Genomic DNA, 23318 nt, shown 5'->3' on the forward strand with positions numbered 1-23318 from the left:
TCTGATGCATCGCAGGTCCCCCGTGCCTGGCTTCTTGCTCCACTTTTCCCTCTTGTCCATGCCCTCCATTCTCAGGAGAGGCCATGGGAGCAGCTGGGCCGAGGAGAGCAGCCTCTGCCGTGGAGAGGGTCCCCACCCAGAGAACCAGATTGCAGTGGCCCTTGTCAGTGCGGTGTGAAGTGTGGCTGGGTCCTTGTGTCAGGATCACATGAAAGACTCAGTAAAATGCAGATTCCTTTTGTCCCACAGAACAAAACTGCAGGCATGCATGAAGCACGGGTACTCACCAGCTCTGAGACTCTTCTGCTTTTTTTTAAAACCATTTTTGAAAATCGAAGTATATATAGTTAATTTATAATGTTGAGTTAGCTTCAGGTGTATTTTTTCACCTCTTCCGAAAATGTGTTAAAATAAAGATCAAAATAATGGCCGTGGGGCTATAAACCCTTGATTTTTTCCATGCGGTACACCTAATACACAATCTATTCCTCTGCCCTTGTTTTAAGGGGCAGAATTCATACTAGCCTTTGAGAGAAACGTTTTTGAGAGAAACAGGGCTTTTCTTTTTCTTTCTTACCGTTTTTCCTGCTGTTTTTGTCTTGCTTTCCAATAAGGAGGTACTGGTAAGCTACAGGTATCCCATTCCTGAAAATGACAGCTAAATAGAACAGAGAACTGGTTTGGGTTCAGGGCCTGACCTCACCACTTATTAGCCATGAAACTTGAACGAGTCTCTTTACCTATCAGTTCCTGTTTCCAAATCCCTGTGACATAGAGTATCTTCTCAACTGACGATTAAATGAGGTTTTATGTGTCAAGAGCTAAGCAGAGGACAGCCCAGAGGTGTTCAGTAAGTTCTGGGAACCTCCCCGAACTTTATCCAAATTCATCACCAATCTCAGTCCTCACCATGGTGGCCTATATATCCTTTCTCAAACTCTAATTCTAATAATCTCTTATACTTTTCCCTTTGCTGATAGCACCTACCTCCTTTGTCCTCAACTACCAAGGAAAATCTACTTTTCAAGATCCAATCGAAAGGACATCTCTCCTCTGGTCTTCTCTCCCAGTTCCCCTGGTCCCAGTCAGCCCACCGCTTCTCTCTGTTGTAACATTCCTTGCTCATAATACATGTACATGAACCATAATTACGTACTTGGCCTGTCATGCCCACTAGACTGTGTAAAACGCTGTAATTCTTAAATCCTTAGCATTTAGCTTGGTGCCTGGCACATAACACGTAGTCAAATCATATATACATTATACATACACACACATTATTTTTCGGAATGCCTGAGTAAAATGGATGCATTCACGCATGGATGGCTGGATACACGAGCGTGCTTTCGGGGAAGCGATGGGCCTATGAGAGCTGTGTGCTTGTCCTAGGGTCCCTTCCCCGACACCCCCGCCCACCGTGAGGCAGGCGCTTAAGGATAACTGCCTCCATCTGAGTTCCGAACGGTTCCTCCGCTTTGGGACTCAGCTCCGCAGGTCACCGGCAGGGGGCGGCGTTGCCACGCAGCCGGATGCTCCGCGGGCGACCGTCCCCCCCCATCCCCGCCCCCCTCACACCCCCAGGCGCACAGCTTTGGTGACTGGGCCGGAGCTCCCCCAATTCGGAGGGAGGGTGGGTCTTCCTCCCAGGTTGGGGAGCTGGGGTGGCACCGGGCCACGGGCGGGGGATTCGGCTCTCCAGGCGCGCCCCCCCCCCCTTTGCTCCCACCTCAGCCTCCCGCGACCACCAAGTGAAGGCAAGTTACTCTCAGTTTGTAAAGAGGCAGCAAGCGGCCAGAATCGACGGCCAGAAGCAAGGGGGGGGCGCTTTCTAGCAAAGACTGAAGTGTGAGCGCGGGCGCGCACGGAGATAACGCTACACTTCATCCGATAAGGCGACCGAAGTTGAGGGCTGGGGGAGGCACTCTTGTATCCTTTGAACTTGTACTTTCACGGCTCGTGGCAAACTAGCTCATTTCACGCTGACATTTACATTCATTTGAAAAAGCCAAACCTTAGCGCCAGGCGACGAACGCGCTTCGCCTCCTCAGGTTCTCGGCCAGAGAACGCGCCGCCAAGCGTTCCGCCCCGCGCCGCGCTCCGGCCCCGCCCCGTCCTCGGCCATTGGCCACTCGCCAGTCCTGTCGCCCGACCCTCCGGGGCGTCCGCTCGAGGACGCGCGCTGGCCCGCGCCGCGCTCCCGTCGTCCCCGAGCCGCTCGCGCGCGGGAGACGGACGCACGCTCGGCCCCGCCCCCGCCGCCGCCGCCGCGGCACTCCGCGGGCTCGCCCCGAGCTCCCCTGTCACCCGCGGTTTCAAGAATCGAAACCCAGAGAGCGAGCCCTGCCCCTTGCACGCCGAGACGGACTGGCACCGGGAAGTGGACTCCTTCGTTCACACCGAGACCCGGTTTATTAATGGGGTCAACGGTCTAATTCTACACCATACACTGCTTAAGAAGAGGTCGGGAAGAACCTTTGGAGCCCCATCACTAAGCTATCATGCCGCGCTGTGTCTGACGAGAATTTTCTGTTTGGGAAGTTTCTGCAGTTGCGCGACTTAAGCCGCGACCCGGTGTTTGGGGGCCACTTAAGACTCCTGAGGCATCTGAAGTGTCTCCTCCTTGCGGAAAAACTAGAGAGGCGGGGGCTGGGGAGGGGGGCCGGGCATACATCAAATATATGTCCATGCCTATATGTGCACACACGGACCGCCGCCGGCCTCCCGCTCCGGGGACCGCTCGCCGCAGCGCTCGGCTCCGCCAGACTCCGGCCGCGGGGCGGGCGGGGGCGGCGCCCTATGCAGATGAGGAGGGTGTGGCGAGCGTGTGGCGCCGGGCCCCGGAAGCGCTGAGAAGCCCCGGTATAAAAAAAGTACTGAGGACATTTCCCTCACACAACTGCTAAAGCTCCAGAGACGGGAGCGTGTGCGGCGGCGGCGGCGGCGGCGGCGGCGGCGGCGGCGGCAGCAGCAGGAGCCGCCACCTCCGGGACCACCGCGGCTGAGGCGGCGCAGCGCGGGCGGGGGTGAGGGGCGGGAGTGTCCAGCGCAGGCGGCCGGGGTCGGGGAAGGACTCAGTCACTCGCCGCTGCCGGGAGCGCAGTCGCAGCTCCTGAAAGTGTTGTCGCCTCGCACTTCCTTACTCGCCGCGCTCCTAGAAGGGGCGGCCGCCTCCAGGTGACACAGACGGGACTCCCGCTTGCGCTTTCCAGATGCATCAGAGATACTTTTGGTGCGGGGCTGCTCTGCGGGGCGCGGGGCGCGCGGCTGGGGACCGCGGGGGCCTGGGGAGGGAGAGTCTCCGGGGAGCCCCTGAGGCGGGGGCCAAAACTGAGGGGGCGCGCTCTTTCCTCCGCGGGCCCCCCGCCGCCCCGCCGCCGCCGCCGCGCGTCCTCACCGCGCTCCTTCCCCGTTTTCTTCTAGGACCGACCAGGGCCCAGTGGCGTTCGGCGGGCACTTCATGGCGGAAGGCGAAGGGTACTTTGCCATGGCCGAGGACGAGCTGGCCGGAGGCGCCTACATCCCCCTGGCCGGCGACTTCAGCGGCGGCGACTTCGGCGGCGGCGGCGGCGGCTTCGGCGGGCCCTGCTTGGACTATTGCGAAAGTCCCACGGCGCACTGCAACGTGCTGAACTGGGAGCAAGTGCAGCGGCTGGACGGCATCCTGAGCGAGACCATCCCGATCCACGGGCGCGGCAACTTCCCCACGCTCGAGCTGCAGCCCAGCCTGATCGTGAAGGTGGTGCGGCGGCGCCTGGCCGAGAAGCGCATCGGCGTCCGCGACGTGCGCCTCAACGGCTCGGCCGCCAGCCACGTCCTGCACCAGGACAGCGGCCTGGGTTACAAGGACCTGGACCTCATCTTCTGCGCCGACCTGCGCGGGGAAGAGGAGTTTCAGACTGTGAAGGACGTCGTGCTGGACTGCCTGTTGGACTTCTTACCCGAAGGGGTGAACAAGGAGAAGATCACACCACTCACGCTCAAGGTAAAGCCCCCCAACCCCGGAATGGGCCGGGGGCCGCACCGGGCCGCGCTCGGGGGCGGGTACGGTGCAGTGGGCAGAGGGGCTCGATCTGCCGCCCTGACTGGTGTGGGCGCCCTTGCCTGTTTTGCTTTTGAGGTTTTTAATGAGTAAACCGAGGTGCGTGGACCGTGTGGAGCGTTCTAGTTTACTTGCTGCTTCAGCGCCGCAAGCTTTCTGCTTCCTCCTCTGCTCTTCCTTCTCCTTATTTCTTAACCCTTGGCTTCCCTTGCTTGAGTCGTGTCCAGAGTAGATTCTGTTAAGTGGAAGAGTGAAATGATGTAAATCGTTTTTTCCTTTTCTTTTGTTTTTCTCTTGAGTCATTTGGTGATTTAGTCTTTGGGAAAAGAGCAGCCTGCAGGAGAGTCGAGTTAATGGGCTTATTATTGTATTGGAAAGTGTGACTAGATTCCCTAGCTGAATTCAGCTGACTCCGTGTGTTAAGGATATATTCGGTGCTTCTCCGAGTTGGTTCATCTGTTCAGGATATAATGAGTCCCCACCTCCTCACTTTGGTTCAAAGCGCGGTTTATACAGTTAGTTAAAACTGTGTGGGGAACCAGCGTCCCCGAATGTCTGGATTTAGTTCATATTTGATACTAACTGCAGAATCCCTGAAGGGACCTGAAAGATACTGATTAAATCAGTTGCTTCGGGGGCGGGGGAGTACTGGGTGACTGGGGACAAGGGTGAGATCAACTTTTCACTGTATGCCCTTCTATTCTGATTTTTGAGTATTGTGGTGGTAGTGTGTGACTGTTGTACCTAGAAGACTGTTTTCAAAAAATAACATTTCAAAGTCAGACATGACAACAGAAGCTCTTGGTGCTATCCTCCGTCTGCCAAAAGCCTCAAACTATTACTTCTAGCCTCTTTCCCCGACGGCAAAACCACTCGTTAAATTTTTTTTGTTTTGTTTTCAAAAAGACTAATGTTTAAACCTGTAGGTAGTGTTTTGCTGAAACTTGACAAAGCAAAAGGGAAGGAGTAATTCTCAGTTGTGCCGAGGATGCATTTATTTATTTATCTATATATTATTTTTTCTAGGTGTGCTCATCTTCTTGTTTTATCTTTTAAATTGTAGGAAGCTTATGTGCAGAAAATGGTTAAAGTGTGCAATGACTCTGACCGATGGAGTCTCATATCCCTGTCAAACAACAGTGGCAAAAATGTGGAACTGAAATTTGTGGATTCCCTCCGGAGGCAGTTTGAATTTAGTGTAGATTCTTTTCAAATCAAATTAGACTCTCTTCTCCTCTTTTATGAATGTTCAGAGAACCCAATGACTGAAACGTTTCACCCCACGATAATCGGGGAGAGTGTCTACGGGGATTTCCACGAAGCCTTTGATCACCTTTGTAACAAGATCATTGCTACCAGGAACCCAGAAGAAATCAGGGGGGGAGGCCTGCTTAAGTACTGCAACCTCTTAGTGAGGGGCTTTAGGCCCGCCTCTGATGAGATCAAGACCCTTCAGAGGTATATGTGTTCCAGGTTCTTCATTGACTTCTCAGACATTGGAGAGCAGCAGAGAAAACTGGAGTCCTATTTGCAGAACCACTTCGTGGGATTGGAAGACCGCAAGTATGACTATCTCATGACCCTTCATGGAGTGGTGAATGAGAGTACGGTGTGCCTGATGGGACATGAGAGAAGACAGACTTTAAACCTGATCACAATGCTGGCTATCCGGGTGCTAGCTGACCAAAATGTCATCCCCAATGTGGCAAATGTCACTTGCTATTACCAGCCAGCCCCCTATGTAGCAGATGCCAACTTTAGCAATTACTACATTGCACAGGTCCAGCCGGTATTCACATGCCAACAACAGACATACTCCACTTGGCTACCCTGCAATTAAGAATCATTTAAAAATGTCCAGTGGGGAAGCCATTTCAGACAAGATAGGGAAAAAAAATAGAAAAGAATAAAAAGGGCTGAGTGACCCAGCCCTGATTAGGGATGTGTTTTGTGCAATGATGATCTGCTCCTGGTTTTAAACTTGGCAAAGCTTTGGATCTTTTCATAGGTATGGGAGCATGATCTCAAAATGACCACCCTCCCCTTCCCCCCTACCATCAACCCTCCTAACCTGATCCTCCTGCCCCATTGGATTCTATCCTGAAACAAAAGAGACCTGTCATTAAAAGCAACCAGGTTTGCCTAAAATAACAAGGGAAAGAAAGAAAATGCTTGATGACAATATGGGTTTGCACTACCTGCTCCCATAGCTTTGCCATAGGAAAAAAAGAAAAGTGTAGACTTTCTTGTAAGATGGAATTCACAAAAGGGAAAACACAGAGGAAAAAAGGTCTCACTCCAACTTAATTATCAATTCAGGAGTTAAGATAGTAACAGTAATAGAGGAAGAAAGGGAATTCCAACATTGGAATTACTATCTGAGACTTGCAGCAAGTGCTTTCTGTGGAATTCTCCTCTTGCGCTGATAAAAACGGCTTGCTCCGAATGAACAGTAGTAGGTTGGTGAAGTTCTCATAACAAACAGCAGAACTTATGATGACACAATCCATTATTTCCAGCTGCGTGCATAGCTCGCATTTTTTAAATGTGAAAATGCAAGCAAAAACAGCTGTAGCAAAGAAAGTATGCTCAAGGACCAAAGATTTAACAGATAAAAATACCCAAGTAGAAGAGATATAGTAGAATATATAAAGAGTTACTATATTTGTTACACACCAGTACACATCAAAGTGCCTGTTGCCTTCTGAAAATTTGAAGTGGAAAAATTTTGTGGTTTAATGACTTTTATTTTATCAGGGACTCAAGAAGAAAATAACACATAAGCTTGTGAATGATGGAGGAAATGCCCTATTTTTTTTCTTGGCAAATACTTGTATAAAGTTAACATTGTTGGTGTGATATTATAGCTACATGTGTATGTGAGTGCATATTATGTGTATATATATACATATTTGTGATATGTGTATATACACACAATACATTGGCTATGGTCTAGAATATTGTAGCAAATAGGAAATGTTTAAATACTGTGTGCTTTTATGTTTTCAACAGGATGACATGAGACGTGGGCATATTGCAGTTATGAGTTAAAACCCACATCTAAAAAAATTAAAAGCAAATGAAGGAGGAAAACAGTTAATATATTTGATAGGAAGAGCAGAGATTATACATTTTTTAGTGAGTTTTTTTTTTTTTTCCTTTTTTTGTGAGGCATGGAATTCCACAAATGGGAGAATATTTGTTTGGCAGAGCACTCTTTGTACAGAACTGCCGTTTTGACAGTTTGAACCGTTTAAGTTTTTGTAATACTTGCATACCTCCATGGTGTATAATCCAATGGATAATGGATCAGTGATAGTCTATTTAAATCCCTGACTGCTAAAAAGAATTTCTGGTGATCTGAACACTACTTACGAATATTTAAATGAATTTTTAAATGAATGCCTTCTGCATTCCAGGACCACTAGAATTTAATAAATGTGAAATGACCCTTTTTAAAGAGTATTTGCACAATTGCTTAAAATTTATATATGAGATGTATATTATATATGAAATTTTATAAATTCACACCAATATGAAGCATCTTTGATCTGGTTGTCACACTGCATTTAAATATTTAGTACTGTACTTTAAATTCAGTCACTTTGCATTGAATCAAATCCAACTTTTATTTTCTGTTTCCCAAGAGACCAGTTACACCTTTGTGAAATGAACTGGCATTACTACTTCAGTTCAGTGACAGCTAATCCTAAACCTGTCCCTTCTCTCAGCCCTTAATCCCTTTGGACACTGGTCTCTGAAAATGCATTTGTTACAAACAAAACTAACACCTGAAAACCTTCCCTTTGTGTTGTGAAACAGCCACATAATCCCCACCAACTCTAGTGGATGACTACTTACTATGGTAATTCCTCTGAGGAGTCAACCAGATTTCTGTCATCGGTTAAAGAGGGATTGGGGAAGGAAGTAGCATCATCCTACTGGCAGTGTAATTTGTTCCCTGAGCATCACTCAGATGCTTGAGGCTAGTTTAGTCCATCCGAACTACCTTTCTTGCACAGTTTCTTTGAAGCCTTAACAGGAACTTGATGGGTTTGCTGTAGCAGCGTCCCTGTGAATTCTGTCCAAGCTGTAACAGCTACTGCACTGCCACTCACTGTTTCCGAGGGAACTCTTTCTTCTCCTGTGTTGGCTCAGACTCCCTCACTCCAGCCCTGGGTTTGAAAAATTAGTTGTGAAATTCCCAGGAAATACTCCATTTGCAGATTTAAGCTGGATACTGAACTGTCAGAAACCAGAGCTCCGCCTACTTACCTGTTTGGAGGTTTTCTAACAGAAAGCTAAGGGATCCCTCGGGAACACAGGGGGAGCAGCTGGTGATCTGCCTTCTTCCTTCTCATCCTGACTCTTGGCCAATGAGTCGTCCACTATTTTGGAAGAATCTGGAGGTCTCTGCTCTGCCACAGCCGCAACCTGCTGTTATTTTATGACACAGGTTTTTTTGGGAGGGGCCTTATTTGAAAATACACTTTTCATTTGTTTTCTCAGATATTTATGTTCTCTTCTTGCTTACTCCAGGGTTGGTAGCATAGTTGGACTGCCATTCAGATAGAACAGGCTGTATTCAAGACAACCTTCTGCGTTTACTTTAAGACTTACATAATTTATTTCTCTTTTGTCTGTACTATAGTCTTGTGCATATGTAGTTGAACAAACAGTGGAATTTTTGTCTCTCTTTGTGGATGTGTGGCCTAAAAATTTGAATGTCTGGTGAGAGAGAGCCATGTGTAATAGGTCAGAGAAAAGAACAGCTCTCAACTCCTGATTAGTGCCTGTGATGTGCTTACCTTTGTGTTTATCTGGCCTAGCGTGCTGTGACTTTAAAACAGGAAGAAGTTTTACTGTCTCGAGGCTCTTCTCACCTGTTGAGTCTGGCACATCAGGAAACACCTCACCTGTGATAGTGCCCTTTTACCACATTTACTTCATTTGCAGCAAAAATTGAGTTGCCTCGAGAAGTCCTACATCAAGCTGGACTTTTCCCGTCCAGAAATGAGATCAAGTATCTGCTTACTTTGGTATTCGGTGGACTGTTTGAACGTGGCTCCAAAAGAAATGCAAGGATGGGAGGATGTCTGTAAGCCAGGCCAAGGAGGAAACGCAAAGAAAAGTGAACCTACTGTTCTTACCACCCCTCTCTGTTTGCTTATCGTTGGTTGCCTTATTGTGCATAAAGTTGTTTTCAACGCAATGCTTGTCAAATAAATATTGTGAACTCTTCTGTAAATGAAACGTATTATGTTGAAAGCTGTCAGCAGTTCAAAAATAAGCTTTTTTTGTTGTTGTTTGAAGACAAAATATGTTAGATGAAACCAAAAAGCCAAAAAAAAGTACTTTCATATATAGCACCTATTTGAATATAATCTTTCTTTATGATCTCTTATAGCATAGCCTTTTCAGTGCTGAGAATCTTTATGTAATATTTTGTTGTAATAACGGCTTGCTCATGAAGTACATGGTCAAAATACAAAGTTGGAAGATGTCAAGTAACTTGGCGAGACTTGCTGCAAATCCTTGCAGAATGGAGATGGCTCTGCCCGCCGGCTGTCTCTCTGTCCAACCTCTCTCCAACCATTGCCTGCTCTGAGATGTCCCATTGCAGCAAGCTGCACCCGGAATATTTTCACTTTAGACTGTGTCACAGGCAGAAAAGGAGTTGACGGAGAATGGACTCTTAGAAACTGACATGTTCGAATCAGTGCTAGAGGGAACAGATTGTGAATTTTGTTTACAGCATCCAATATTTGGATTTTTTTTTTTTTGTAAATAAAAAGAAGTTATTTTTTTCTATTGATCTGTGTGTTGACTTGTGTCTGTGCTGGCTAGACTGTATCATCTGAATACAACCCGTGTCTGTGAGAAAAGACAAGGCAGGATTTGGGGAAGACCAACCTTCATCAACTTCTGATTGGAATATAACTCATTAAAATGCCCAGCTTTCCACCAGCCCATCTCTGACTGGCTCAGTGAGCTGTAAAATAACCTAGGTGATGGCTGCTGGCATTTTCAATCTGGCCATTAACTTAGCTGTGTTAAGCTACCCAGTCAGAGCTGTTTTCCAGTTATCAGTAGAGACTTATGGCTCTGAGCAGCCGGGCTGCAGTAGCCCTGAGTGGGCCTTGGTTTTCGCTAGTAGCCCAAGTGCTGTGATTCAGTCATCTGTTTTTATATACGTACATCATCTGTTTGAGGCTCTGTAGTGTTATTCAGAGTGTTTGCATCTGGAGGAAGGGAATACATTTGGGGAGCCAATAACTGGAAGGGGATGGGGAAGGGAGAGTGATCACAGGATCTCAAATGTACTCTGTGTTCATGCATGTGCTGGGTGCAAAGAATTGGCCCTTTTGACGAGCACTGAATGTCATCTCACCTGTTCACATCGCCAGGGAGTGTACATGTATTTATTAATTTGTGTTTGTGTGTAGTTTTGGAGACTTTCTCAATACTAGTCGCATGAGAATTTGGTAAGCCTAGACTATTACAGGCCATACTTGTGGTTTTTAAAACCATTCAAAGTCCTGATGTTGGACAGAATGTATGCTTGACACTACATTTACGAAAGAACCACTTCTGATATTAAGAGCCAGCTGCCCTCACATATACATCATAAAAATGCAAAGTGGTTATTTGGTTTGGTGGTGGTATTTGTGTGTTATTCTCTTCCTTTGTTGCAACCTCTTCATTCTTCTACAACCATCCCTCACATGTCTGTGGTCATCACATAATTCTTTTTAAGTGAAGGTTGAATAAGGACAGTATATGTTAAGCTCCTCCTGGACTTTGGTACACCCTGCTATTTCTAGTTGGATCAGCATGCTGTACCAAGCTAACTAAGCCTGGAGAGAAGAAACCCACTCTTTCTTTCCTTAGGAATCTTATTCCTTTAACGTTCAATTCCTTTAAGAAGGAAAACAAAAGGCAAAAAGAAAAGAAAATACTCAGAAAAGCAAAAAAAAAAAAGGAAATTAAAATCATAGTTTTTAAATATAAAGTAGAATAAGAACTGTTAAAATCATCAAATACCTCAGAAATTAAACTGTAATTTCCTTCTGAGAACCAAGTTTGAAATAAACAATATGAATGTCCTTTAGTCTAATAGCAAATACAGTCAGGTAGGAAAAGGGGGAGGAGAAATTATTTTAAAATGACAATGACTTTCACCCAGCAAGGCCCAGGGCTTGGTTTCTAATGCCATGCTCCAAAAAACAGAACCAGGTCTCCTTTGACAAACGGCTGGATCAAGGGCTGGAGCAGAATATCCTGGAGGAACCTCATGGAGCATCTTGCAGTTCCAGAAAGCAAGGATGTGGGAAAAAACAAAACAAAACGCCACAATGATAGGGGCATGTCAAAAGGACATAGGGGCCATCTGAAAGAACTCCAGTGGCCAAAGCTTGGACAATTTGAGCAACAAAGTGGATAAATAGTGTTTGGATTATGACCCAAAGAATAAAATATCCATGAGTCCACATGCATGGGAATAGATGATTGAATAAATAAATAAGTGAAGGCAAGAAGACAAATTTCCTGGGCAGATTTCCAAGTAATCCAGGTAGAGACCACCCGCTCAAGGAGGTGGCACTTAACTCCCTACCTCTTAAGAGTGAGCTGTGCATAGTGACTTCCTTCCAAAGTGAACCATACTGAAAAGGGTGATGAAAGAGCAACTGTCTTAAGCCAGGTGATCATGGTCCCCATCACCAGTGATAAATCATGATGATGTGAGATACCTTTGCCATGATGTGATGAAAATAACACTTACCTCTGACATCTTTGTCCCCAAACCCACAATGTCTTATTATGAGAAAAGCATCAGGCAAACTTAAATTGAGGGGCATGCTGTATATTATCAGACTAGTAGTCCTTAAATCATCAAAACAAGGAAAATCTGAAAACTGCCACAGCCAACAGGAGCCTAAGGAGACATGACAACTACATGTATTGTGTCTTGGATGAGATCTGGGACAGAAAGGGACATGAGGTAAAACCTAAGGGAATCTGCATGAAGTACTGTATTACTGAAATAATAATATTATTTCATTAGTTATGACAAAGGTACCACAAATACCACAAATATTAGTTCATTAGTTATGACAAAGGTACCACGCTAATGTGGGACATTAACAAGGGGGAAAGTGGGTGTGGGATCTATGGGAACTCTGTATTATCTTCACAGTTTTTATATAGATCTTAAACTATTCTCCAATAAAACATTTATTTAAAAAATGAAGACTGAATGATCTTTCTTTGCTATTTCTAGGGAAGCGACTCCATTTGTAAAAATCATAGTGAATGCTGAGTGTTATTTTCTAATGTCTACTGTACTTAAAGTGTTAGAAGAGCATGTAGAAGAGTGAAACTAAGATGATGTGTTTTATTCCACAGGGTTAGTGAAGCTTTATCTGCAAGTTTTAGGGAAAAGGAAAGCGGTTTAGAGAGAGCTGAGTTATATAGGCAAGTGTTTTCCTGTAGATTAGCAGGAGGAATTCACATTACCTTAGAATTTTAAGGAGGGGGAATGTGAAATGTAACTACAGACCATAGTGTAGATATTCATAAACACGGAATTCTAAAATAAGCAAAGGACTAAAATTTCATCGCTCAAATATACAGAAAACCATGGGAAGTTGTTTAGGCACATCTTGCGAGGGAGTAAATGATAGAATTTTTTCCTAAATGCTGGGGGAAGCTAATATTTTGTGGAATGTCGAAATGAATTATTATTTAATATAAATAGCCACTTCCACAATTTATCTGCTCACCCAAGCTCTTTCAGCATATCTGGTTTCCTTAAAGTGAAGAGACACCTGTTCTTATATTTACTTTCTCAGCTCAATCATTGGCATTAAAAATAGTTTTAAAATGCTGTCTGCAGGAATAGATGCCCTTCGTGATTTTTAAAAGCAGTAATTTCAGCTTTGCAGTTTATGAAGTTAGGTCAAGGTCTGTGCTTTCTTGCTGAGAGACATGGAGCACCCCAACTGCAGGAATTTATGAGTGTGGGGCTAAGTTATTTCTAACCTCCATAATGGAAAGTTCCCTTCAGAATCCCCTTCAGAAACTATTGATTTTCCAGCACAGTGTGTACTTATCAGTAATGCCAAGATTTTGTGGCATCATCTGGCCATGTCATTAGAAAACGGCTGAAACCCTATTCTTTTCTTTTCTTTTTTTCCCTTCTTTTAGCAAAATTCAGCATAACGAGCTACACTAGGCACTGTGGATAACGCCATTCTGTGCATTAATTCTGAACTGCATAAGGTCTGGAGTATCTTCCTGTATATATCTTCAAATAAGGTAAAGAAGATCATGATTCATATGTTCTTTATTTTAGTAGGGAGTAATATAAATTATTAAAATATCTGCATTTTAGGGTACAGTTATCAGAAAAAAGAAACCAATTCAATGAGCTTAAAGGCCTAAAGGCTGAATTAGAGTTGGCAGATTTAGTAAATAAAAATACACAATGCCAGGTAAGTTTCAGCTAAACAATGAGTTTGTCTTAAAGTATAAGTATGCCCCGTGCAATATTTTGGACCTACTTATACTAAAAACTTACTTGTATTTATCTGAAATTCAAATTTAACTGAGAGTCCTGTATTTTATCAGCAACCTTATAACTGATACAGGATTACAAAATAAGACTGAAAAAGTGTCCTACTGTATATTTGGAATCAAGAACACCTTATAAGTTGTTAATATCTAACTTTAGGTACCATTAAGCCCTGCATTCACAGAGAGTACCCATCACAGCAACCCTTTTGAAACATGGTTCATTCATTAAATATTTGCTGAATGCCTTTTATGTATTTAGCCTTGCGCTAGACTCTGAGACCCAAAAGAATGGAAAAGCCTCGTCTGTTGACCTTTAGAAGGCTAGGTTCCACTTACCAGCAGAATTTAGTTGCTGAAATGAAGTTTTCAGCTACCCTGGGGTTAATTACTCACGAGGCTTTGCTCTGCATGGGGCACCATAAAGAGCCCCGTGAACTAATGGAGAGTCTGCATGAGGGTAAATAGCCCTTGAAATGTGCCTTCCTAGGAGCTGTCAGAGGCAGATCTCTCCACAGGTAGCCCCTGTATAGACAAGCACTGGGCATTGGCTTGTTTTGCAGGAAAGGATACAGGTAGATGTTTTGCAGTTTCTGCTGAAGGAAGCAAAAATTCTCCCTGAGCTTCTGGGCACTTTGCATTCTCTTTTCAAAGCCCCTGCAAAAATCTTTAGGGCTTAACTAGAATGCACCTTGAAATTTTATTGCCCTATAATCCTGTTTGCTGCAGGGCATTAAAATTCCCTTGAATGTTTCTTACGTAACCACTTCTGGTTAACTGTCATCTTGAAGTTATTACAACTTAGTCTTCGCTGCTTTTTCCAGAGCTGTGAAAGTCCCTTTCTCAGATGCTTCAAATGCACCAAAGGCACCGTGCACCCCAGACCTCACCCCCTCCCAATTTGTGTAGAACCAGTTGTATATTTGTTTTGCCAGGGTGGAGATCTTATTTCAGGAGCATTATAACTGTCCCTGGTTATTTATGCACTCCTCCGGACTGCATGGGGTTGGAGAACTTCACAGCTTTCACCATCATCCAAACATTTAATAAATACTTACTTTCTCATGCCCCTTGGCTTGATGCTCTGTGAAGATTTACAAAGGGTTCTACAAAGCTGGCTCCATTTCACTAGCAGGTTTAATTGAAAAGTGACAGAGGGATATGAACAAACAAAACACAAAGCAGCAGTGAAATTAAGAAATTTGCCAAAATACGAGTGGCCAGGCTCATTCCCACTTTAGAGCATCTGCTGGTTATTCCATCTTCTTGGAAAGCTCTTTCTCCAGATTTTTGCCTCTCTTGCATTTTCACTTTATTATTATCATCATCATCACCATCATTAATTGTTGAAATGTTACTTTCTCAGAGAGATTTTCCATTATTCTCCGACTTAAAATAGAGTTTCCCTCCAACATTTTTACCAAGTTATTCTGTCTTTCTTCTGATTTTATTTTATTTTATTTATTTTGGCTTAAATTTTTTTTTTATCAAAGTATAGTCAGTTTACAATGTTGTGTCAATTTCTAGTGTACAGCACAATGCTTCAGTCATACATTAATATACATATATTTGTTTTCATATTCTTTTCCACCATAAGCTACTATAAGATATCAAATATAGTTCCCTGTGCTATACAGTATAAACTTGTTTATGTTTTTTATATATACCAGTCAATATCTGCAAATCTCGAACTCCTGATTTATCCCTTCCCACCTGCTTTCCCCCTGGTAACTATAAGTTTGTTTTCTATATCTGAGTCTGTTTCTGTTTTATAAATAAGTTCGTATGGCTTTTTTTTTTTTAGATTCCACATATGAGTGATATCATATGGTAATTTTCTTTCTCCTTCTGGTTAACTTCACTTAGAATGATATTCTCCAGGGCCATCTATGTTGCTGCAAATGGCATTATTTTATCATTTTTTATGGCCGAGTAGTATTCCATTGTATAAATATACCACAGCTTCTTTATCCAGTCATCTGTCAATGAACATTTAGGTTGTTTCCATGTCTTAGATATTGTAAGTAGTGCTGCTATGAATATTGGGGTGCAGGTATCTTTTTGAATGAAGGTTCCCTCTGGATATATGCCCAGCAGTGGGATTGCTGAATGACACAATAAATCTAGAGGAAAACATAGGCAAAACATTATCTGACATACATCTCAGCAATGTTCTCCTAGGGTAGTCTACTCAAGCAATAGAAATAAAATAAACAAATGGGACCTAATTAAACTTATAAGCTTTTGCACAGCAAACGAAACCATAAGCAAAACAAAATGACAACCTATGGAATGGGAGAAAATACTTGCAAAAGATGAGACGGACAAGGGCTTAATTTCCAGAATATATAAACAGTTCATACAACTTAATAAGAAAAAAACAAACAACCCAATCCAAAAATGGGCAAAAGAAATAAACAAACAATTCTCCAATGAACACATACAAATGGCCAATAGGCACATGAAAAAAATGCTCAATATTGCTAATTATCCAGAGAAATACAAATCAAAACTACAATGAGGTATCACCTCACACAAGTCAGAATGGCCATCATTCAAAAGTTCACAAATCATAAATGCTGGAGAGAGTGTGGAGAAAAGGGAACGCCCCTACACTGTTGGTGGGAATGTAGTTTGGTGCAGCCATTGTGGAAAACAGTGGGATTCCTCGAAAGACTAAAAATAGACTTTATTCTGATTTTAGATATATATTATCAGTACACCAGTCTCTACCTAAAATTGTATTGTGAATTGATTCATTTCTTTGTTTACAGTTTATTTGTCACCATAGAACGAAGTTCCATGAAGGCAAGAACTTTGTCTAAGTTACTACCATGTTCTCAGTGTCCCAGATAGTACCTGCTACTTACTTAGGAGGTGCTTGTTAAATTTTGGTGAGTTAATGAATGATTGAATCCCTTTTGGCTCAAGATGAGAGGTGAGGTGAGATATCTATTTGGGAGAGTGTTCAAGAAGGTGTCAAAAGGGTGGCAAGTAATAGGCAACACTGTTCAAATAGGAGAAGGATCTCAGAGAGTGTCTGCCCATTGAAAGGGCCCCGAGGAGACCAGGGTGGAGAAGTTCTGGTCTAGAAACAACCGAGAAGCACTACACAACAGGAGAGAGATGGTCTCTGTGGAGATGTATAGGGCAGGAGTCTTCCAACCTCTTCTTTGTTCCTGAGCTGAAGCGATTAAGACTGGTGGGCCAGCTTGTAGAGACAGTATTTGTGTGGCATGGTGCTCGGGGACAAGAGTGACAGGAAGCCCGTCTTCCAGTGCCCATGGATTGCTTCTCTTTGTTCCAAACCAAATCTAACCTGGCAGCCTGGTAAACTGAGGACTTCAGTTGTCCCGGGCAGTGACCACAGTCTCTTCTTCATCACCTGCTACATTTTGCAGAAGTAGGGAATCCCTGAGAGAAATTTTCTGGACAATGAGTACAAAGACTGAGGTCTGTTTCATATTTTAAATAAGGGTAGGGGCCATTAGATAGGAAATTCACTTTGCTATTTGAAGAAGACAAATGGATAAAGGACAGTCTGTTCATCAGCCCTTTCTAAAAAGAGACAATCAGCATTTCCACTGGCATCCTTAGCTGTTCAAGCCTCACGGAACAAACAGTCTTGTCCTGGGGCATTATACCTGTTGTGACCATTTGTTATTGATGTTTCAGGAATGTCCCGATTCAGAGCACTGTTGCTTTGTCAGACCACGTGCCTGCCATGATGTTGCATATGGTCACAGTAAGGCTTCTGATTTTAGGTGCTGTTCTATAGTTACTAAAGAAGTTACGTATCTGGTGCAGTAAGGACTCGGGAGTTCAAAAAAATCATTTAAAATTTGGTTTCAGACTTTAATTATTGCCACTTGTATTCACTAAAACCAACTTGAATTCTCTGGATCCTGTCCTGTGTCCCAAACCTCTTAACCCATGGTGAGACTCATGAGAAGCGATGTTGGGAGGGAAATTAATGGAAAGAAGTGAAACAGTGTGATATATTTCATAAAAAGTACTGAGCATGTAAAGCTCTCATCATAAAGCAGGTAGGTTTGGGGCTTCTGAATCAGCTCAAAGTTTTAAGGGCCACTTGAGAAAAATCTACGAAAGATGGGTGTATGAAAAGATGCCTTTTTTTCATTTCTAAAAAAGGATAGCTGTTGATGGAGTATGTTCGTACCAGGATTCTGACTTCTGATTCCATGAGAAGTTTCTCCCCGCTCCCCTGTACTGTGTGATCTTTCCAGGCCACCTGGAGGAAGGACCTGACATTTGTTGAGTTCTTCCTCTTGGTCAAGATGCTTAGCACTTCACATTCATCATCCATCGTCTCCTTAAGAGCCAATAGCGCCATTATTTCCCCCACTTTGGAATTTAGAAGGGACTGAGTTCGAGCTCTCCAGCTGGAAAAGAAAAGAGGGAGGATTCCAGGGTGAGTCTTGAACTTCACGTTCTTTGCTCTGTTCTAACCTCCCCACCCCACCACCTCTCACCCTTGGCTGTGGATGGTCAATGCTGCTGTTTCAGTCCTCTAAACTTAAGGGCAGGAGAAAGGATGCGCAGTGCAGCCTGTCAGAGGTAGTGTGAACCGTAAGAAAAAAGAGTGGCTCCACGATGTGCATAGTTCCCCAGGGCAGGCCCTACATACAACGTGTAATATCAGCAGTACACGTTGAGTGGGCTAAAATCATTATATTTTTCATTTAATCATCAAAATAATCCTGCGAATTAGAAAAACGAGTATTATGATGAACTCACTTTTAAGGTAAAAAAACATACCCAGAGAGACAGAGTTTGTATGAAAGACATAAAGGCCTATAGAACTGGTTCCATGATTACACAGAGGGAGAATCTATTTCTGCCTGAGACACACAAGGCAAGTGGGTCTCCAGGTCCTTCTACAGCCCCCCTGCCAACCATCTATACAAATGGCAGGTGCATCAGAGTAACACAGCAGGTAGGAGGCTCAGGAAGAACATCTGAGCTTTTCTTACCCAATGAGATCATGTAAATTGCCTGTTGTGAGTGGATTACCTTCCAAAATGCAAGCATGATTTCAATTTTTAGTTGGCAGTCAGAATTCAGTAAACTACTTCAGTTCTGTCAAAGCTGTTTTTTTGTATGTCCTGTTACAGAGAATGGGCCACTTAATCTTTAAAAAGTGATCAATTAGCCTGGCTTACGTCACTTCTTACTGACAATGCCTGCTACCAGCTGGCTGCTTTTAAGTCCCTGAGGTTTTTTTTGTTTGGTTTTTGTTTTTCTTGAAGAAAATGTCTGAAAGGAAAGGTAGAGAGTGTAATGAGACATGTTAGCCTCTTATAAAACTGTGAATACATTTCTATCAGTCCTGAAATGTTCATTAGTCTTCTTGTCTTGTAGACTGATCACACCTGTTTACTTATGCCGCCCTACACATGTCCCTTAGCACTTTTCTTCAAGTTAGCAACTTCCGCTTTATGATGTCATTAGCCTTTCTTAATACACAGTGTCAACAAGATTCTTTGTCACTTGGTAGATAGTTCAGGGTGATTGGGCAGGGATGAGGGGGACAAGATCAGAGCTGAGGACCTGGACTCTAGTTCTGTACTAAGACTAGTTGTGTTTCTAAGATGGTGCTTAAGGAAACACATTCATGCCCAGGTCCCATTCCTAGTGATTTTTATTTAATCAATCTTGAATGAGGCAAGATCATCTGTAATTTTTACATAGTGTTTCTGAAGCACAGCTCTGCTTCAGAACCCCTGCTTTGCAGATGCCAAAATGCCAAATCTGTGTCACTTAGCCTAGTCCCTCTAAAAAAGCAGAGTCATTGATAAGGATCCTCATGTTTTATTCGCCAGATACAATGACAGGATGTTGAGGTAAGGAACAGGTGTAATTCATTGCAACAAATTGTGTCGCCATTGCTGGCTACAGCATCACAGGGTTCCACAAAGCAGCACAACAGGTAATCCAGCAGGCTTATTCAAACAGCAGGAGAGAATCCTCCAGCACGTCTGAAAGGAGGCATTGTGCCTTGGAGTGGTACACAGGAGAGAGAAAGGAAGGGAAATTTATCTGCCTGGTTTCTTCCTGTCTTCCTTTCCCCCCGGTCAAGTTTTACTCCTTGGGAAACTACCTCTTCGGCATTTCTTGTTGCCTGTCCGGCCCTGAAGTAGCTGCGCAGGGGAACAGGTCTCCTGTCCAGCAGGGCGGTGCTTCATTCAATTCCGAAGGTGAAGTGGATCTGGCAACAGATGGGGTGCTGGCTCAGCAATGTAGGGATAAGGTGGTCAAGCTTTGTATTCCTTACTCCGGTGACAATGCAATATTGTCACCGGAGTAAGGAAGAGACCACTGAAGGGTTATTTCAGTATGTCAAGAAGATGGAGTTGGCTTTAAAGAGAAAGTCGCAGATTGGAGGAGGACAGGATCCATCCAGAAGGTATCAAGAAAAGAAAAATTACTGTTGAATGTTGCTGATTGGCATTGACATCTCTTCCTGTTTTCCTCTGGTCGCCTCTGTATCCCAGGAATTGGAAGATGAAGAACCCCATTTACCAGACTCCCTTGCAGCCTGGGCTCTGGTTGCAATTCAGGTTTTGCCAATAGGAGGCACTTGCATGAGATGTGGCAGAGAAGCCTTTTTTATGTCACTGGGTTGCCACCAAGAAAGTTCCTGTAGGTGTATGCCTTGGTGACAATAGTTTTTTGAGCTCTTGACTGTAGCTATGGTGGTGTGATTTTAAAATCAAGAGTTCAGCAGGGCCCTCTGACATCCCTTCTCTCAGCCCTTGTGAAGGCTTTGTAAGCACCCTGTTTCTGCATTTAAACCCTTTGTGAGTGAACCATGTGGAGCAGTTTCTGTTCCCTGTGATGCAACCACACAGTTAGAAGCCCTGCGAGCAAAAGCAGGCCCTGTGGGAGCCTGATGCGCTGAACCTCATGTTCTGCTCCTCATCTCCATCCATCGTCAGCCTGGGAATGGGAAGGGTCAGCAACAGCAAGGCTACAGGATCGAAAGGGCTCAGAATGTGGCATCAAACTTCTGGGTTTGAATTCTAGTCCTGCCGCTGACAGCTTTCTTAACTTTAGAGAAGGTACTTAAGTTCTTTGGATTTTTGTTTCCTCAGTGTAAAAATGGGGCTAAGAGTAAATAACTGTAAGCACCTTAGATCATTGCCATATAGACTTAATGAAGTAATGGGTATAAAATTTCTTTTAACAAGTGTAATACATTTTAAATCTGAAAGCTTTAAAGCATGAGTACTTCAAGTACTGCCTGTTATACGTTGTCACCAAGACTAGAATGAACGTGCCCAAACGGTTCCAGAAGCGAGAGCTGTTTGCTACCACGGCACCCTAGATCCTAACACTTGACATGCCGTAGGTGCCTGGTAAATGTTTATGGAATGAATGAATGACGGATGCCAGGCAGCTTATATGCAGACTACAAGTTGCAGGTGGGGAGTAAGAGTGGGCCAATGTTTGGTCTCTTTGGTTTCACCCATGGCTGGCCAGCACTGTGCTCTGCAGGGTGGGTGGTGGGTAGAAAGCATTTAAGGGACTCAGTGGTCAACTCCTGCCCCCTTTTGGTTGGTGACCTAATCAAGTATTTGGGAGTTGTCAGTGCATTTTCTTCAGTAGTTTGAAACACTCTTCAATGTGTAGTTTTCTTACCAAATTTTATTGATGCACTGGAAATCCGATTGTTAGGAACCCATGGAGAACGTATGAGTGTGTATACCTCTCTTTCTCACCTGTCCATCTCATAAAGTGGTACTGTAGACAGGATCAATTTTCCATATATCAGGATCTCCCGTGCACCTTGTTCCAGAATCCGCACATCAATATTTCTGACAAGCTCCGTGGGTGATTTCGAGGCATAGAGAAATTCGAAAATCACTGGTATGGTGGCTTTAAACTTTTAGTCTAGTGAGAAAACACTTTTGTATGATCATTGTACACTTGTGCAATAAACAATATATTACATATATTTGTAAGTTGCATTACACAAGAGCATTAAGATGGGTATTGTGACTCCCAGTTTACATCAGAGGAAAATGATGAACCACATCTTCTTACCTCAAAGCACACTGGTGTATCTGTTATGCCTCTAGTTCTGTAATTTTGGTACAGCCTTCGCCATTAATCAGCTTTGCTATTTGCTTAACCACATATTGGCTGCCCCACTTATAAATAATTTGAGGGCAGGTTGGAGTGGAGGAGTAGAGAAGTGGGAGCATGAGATTGGGATTGGGCTATTTTTTGATCTTCACTGAAAGAATAACATTTATGGGCAAGACTTGTATTTTTGTCTTTTTTTTAAAATGGAGATACTGGGGATTGAACCCAGGACCTCGTGTACTGAGCTATACCCATGTCCCAGGACATGTATTTTTGACTAATTTCTCAAATTTAAAATGGAATTCCTTCTTTTTCTATACCAACACAAATAACAGAAATCAATGATTAGCATGTATTGAGCACTCATTTCAGGGCAGGCCTGGTGCTTAGAGCTCTACGTCCTTCATTGCATCCTCAGAACAACTTTATGAGTCTGATGTCATTATTATCACCAGTTGCAGAAATGGAAACTGATGCTTAAAGAAATTAAGTAGTTGCCCAAAGAAGCAGTCTGCAAGTAGAAGAGCAGGGGGCTTACTCCAGAGGATTTAATCACCCAGCCACACTTTGCAAGTTGGTGATCATGGCCAACACATGATGCTGTCTGCTTCCAGGAAGCACCACTAAGTACAAGCAACTAGATAGATCTCATTATGGGGAGGTTCTAGGACCATTCAAATTTATGAAAAAGAGAAATGCTTTTGGAATGCTGTATTTTAACTGATATTTGTAACAAATTACTTGCATAGCTGATACCAGCCTTGAGAAAATTTTACCTAAAATTTTCAAGGCCTCTTACTATTCTTTTTTTTTTTTTTTTTTACAGAATCAGTCACTTTATTTCTTGTTTTGTCAGTATACCAAATTTTGATCACAAATATTTACTCATGTGTTACAATTTTTATAAACTATAGATGATTTTTTTCTGCCTTTTCCTTTTTATTTTGCTATAGTCTAACTTCTCTAAAAGCATTTTTTATTGAAGTGTAGTTGATTTACAATGTTAGTTTCAGGTGTACAACAAAGTGATTCAGTTATACATATATATACATATATACACATTTTTTTTCTTTTCAGAGTCTTTTCCATTATATGTTTATTGTATGTTATTAAAATATATTTCCTGTGCTATACAGTAGGTCCTTGTTGTTTATCTGTTTATTTATAGTGTGTCTGTTGATCCCCAATCTCTAATTTATCCCTTCCCACTCTTTCTCCTTGTGTAACCAGTTTGTTTTCTATGTCTGTGAGTCTGTTTTTGGTTTGTAAATAGAATTTGCATCATTTTTTTAGATTCCACATATAATATATGATATTTGTCTTCCTCTGTCTGACTTACTTCACTTAATATGATCATCTCTAGGTCTATCCATGTTGCTGCAAATGGCATTATTTGATTCTTTTTTATGATGGCCTCCTTCTGTTCTAAAAGTCCCTGATGTTTGCTAAATGATTCAAAAAAAAAAAAAAAAGATTAAATAAATAACATGCTGCCTCAAACCTCAGCACTTTTTATCTGTTCCTGACTAGTGAGCTGTCTAATCACCTGGAACTTCAGAGCCATTTTCTAAACAACTCACATTCAGACTCCAGAAGT

The 23318-nt window shown here is 43.2% G+C and overlaps 1 protein-coding gene and 1 long non-coding RNA gene across 3 annotated transcripts in view; one reads left to right on the plus strand and one right to left on the minus strand.

Moving 5' to 3' along the window:
• LOC105083097 (uncharacterized) overlaps positions 1-2767 on the minus strand; it is a 233196-nt gene extending 230429 nt beyond the window's left edge. Inside the window, exon 1 of the long non-coding RNA XR_006720996.2 lies at positions 2012-2767. This is a non-coding gene — a long non-coding RNA (uncharacterized LOC105083097). The remainder of the gene's footprint in view (positions 1-2011) is intronic.
• A 248-nt stretch (positions 2768-3015) lies between these two features.
• Positions 3016-9854, plus strand: TENT5A (terminal nucleotidyltransferase 5A). 2 transcript variants are annotated; one of them, XM_074368699.1, is made up of 3 exons: positions 3016-3174; positions 3421-3982; positions 5103-9854. In XM_074368699.1, the coding sequence occupies exons 2-3, from the start codon at positions 3458-3460 to the stop codon at positions 5877-5879; spliced, it is 1302 nt and encodes a 433-aa protein (XP_074224800.1). In that variant the 5' UTR covers positions 3016-3174; positions 3421-3457; the 3' UTR covers positions 5880-9854. The 2 variants fall into 2 exon arrangements, with proteins under 2 accessions (XP_074224800.1, XP_074224799.1); XM_074368698.1 differs by having other exon boundaries at positions 3058-3229.
• Positions 9855-23318: the final 13464 nt, after the last annotated feature.

Source organism: Camelus bactrianus, chromosome 8 (genome assembly GCF_048773025.1).
Source record: "Camelus bactrianus isolate YW-2024 breed Bactrian camel chromosome 8, ASM4877302v1, whole genome shotgun sequence".
NCBI lineage: Eukaryota > Metazoa > Chordata > Mammalia > Artiodactyla > Camelidae > Camelus > Camelus bactrianus.

Coding starts and splice junctions, on each gene's coding strand:
- TENT5A (XM_074368698.1), top strand. CDS start 3,210: ATGCATCAGAGATACTTTTG. Junction 3,230..3,420: donor ATGCATCAGAGATACTTTTG/GTGCGGGGCTGC, acceptor GTTTTCTTCTAG/GACCGACCAGGGCCCAGTGG. Junction 3,983..5,102: donor TCACACCACTCACGCTCAAG/GTAAAGCCCCCC, acceptor TTTAAATTGTAG/GAAGCTTATGTGCAGAAAAT.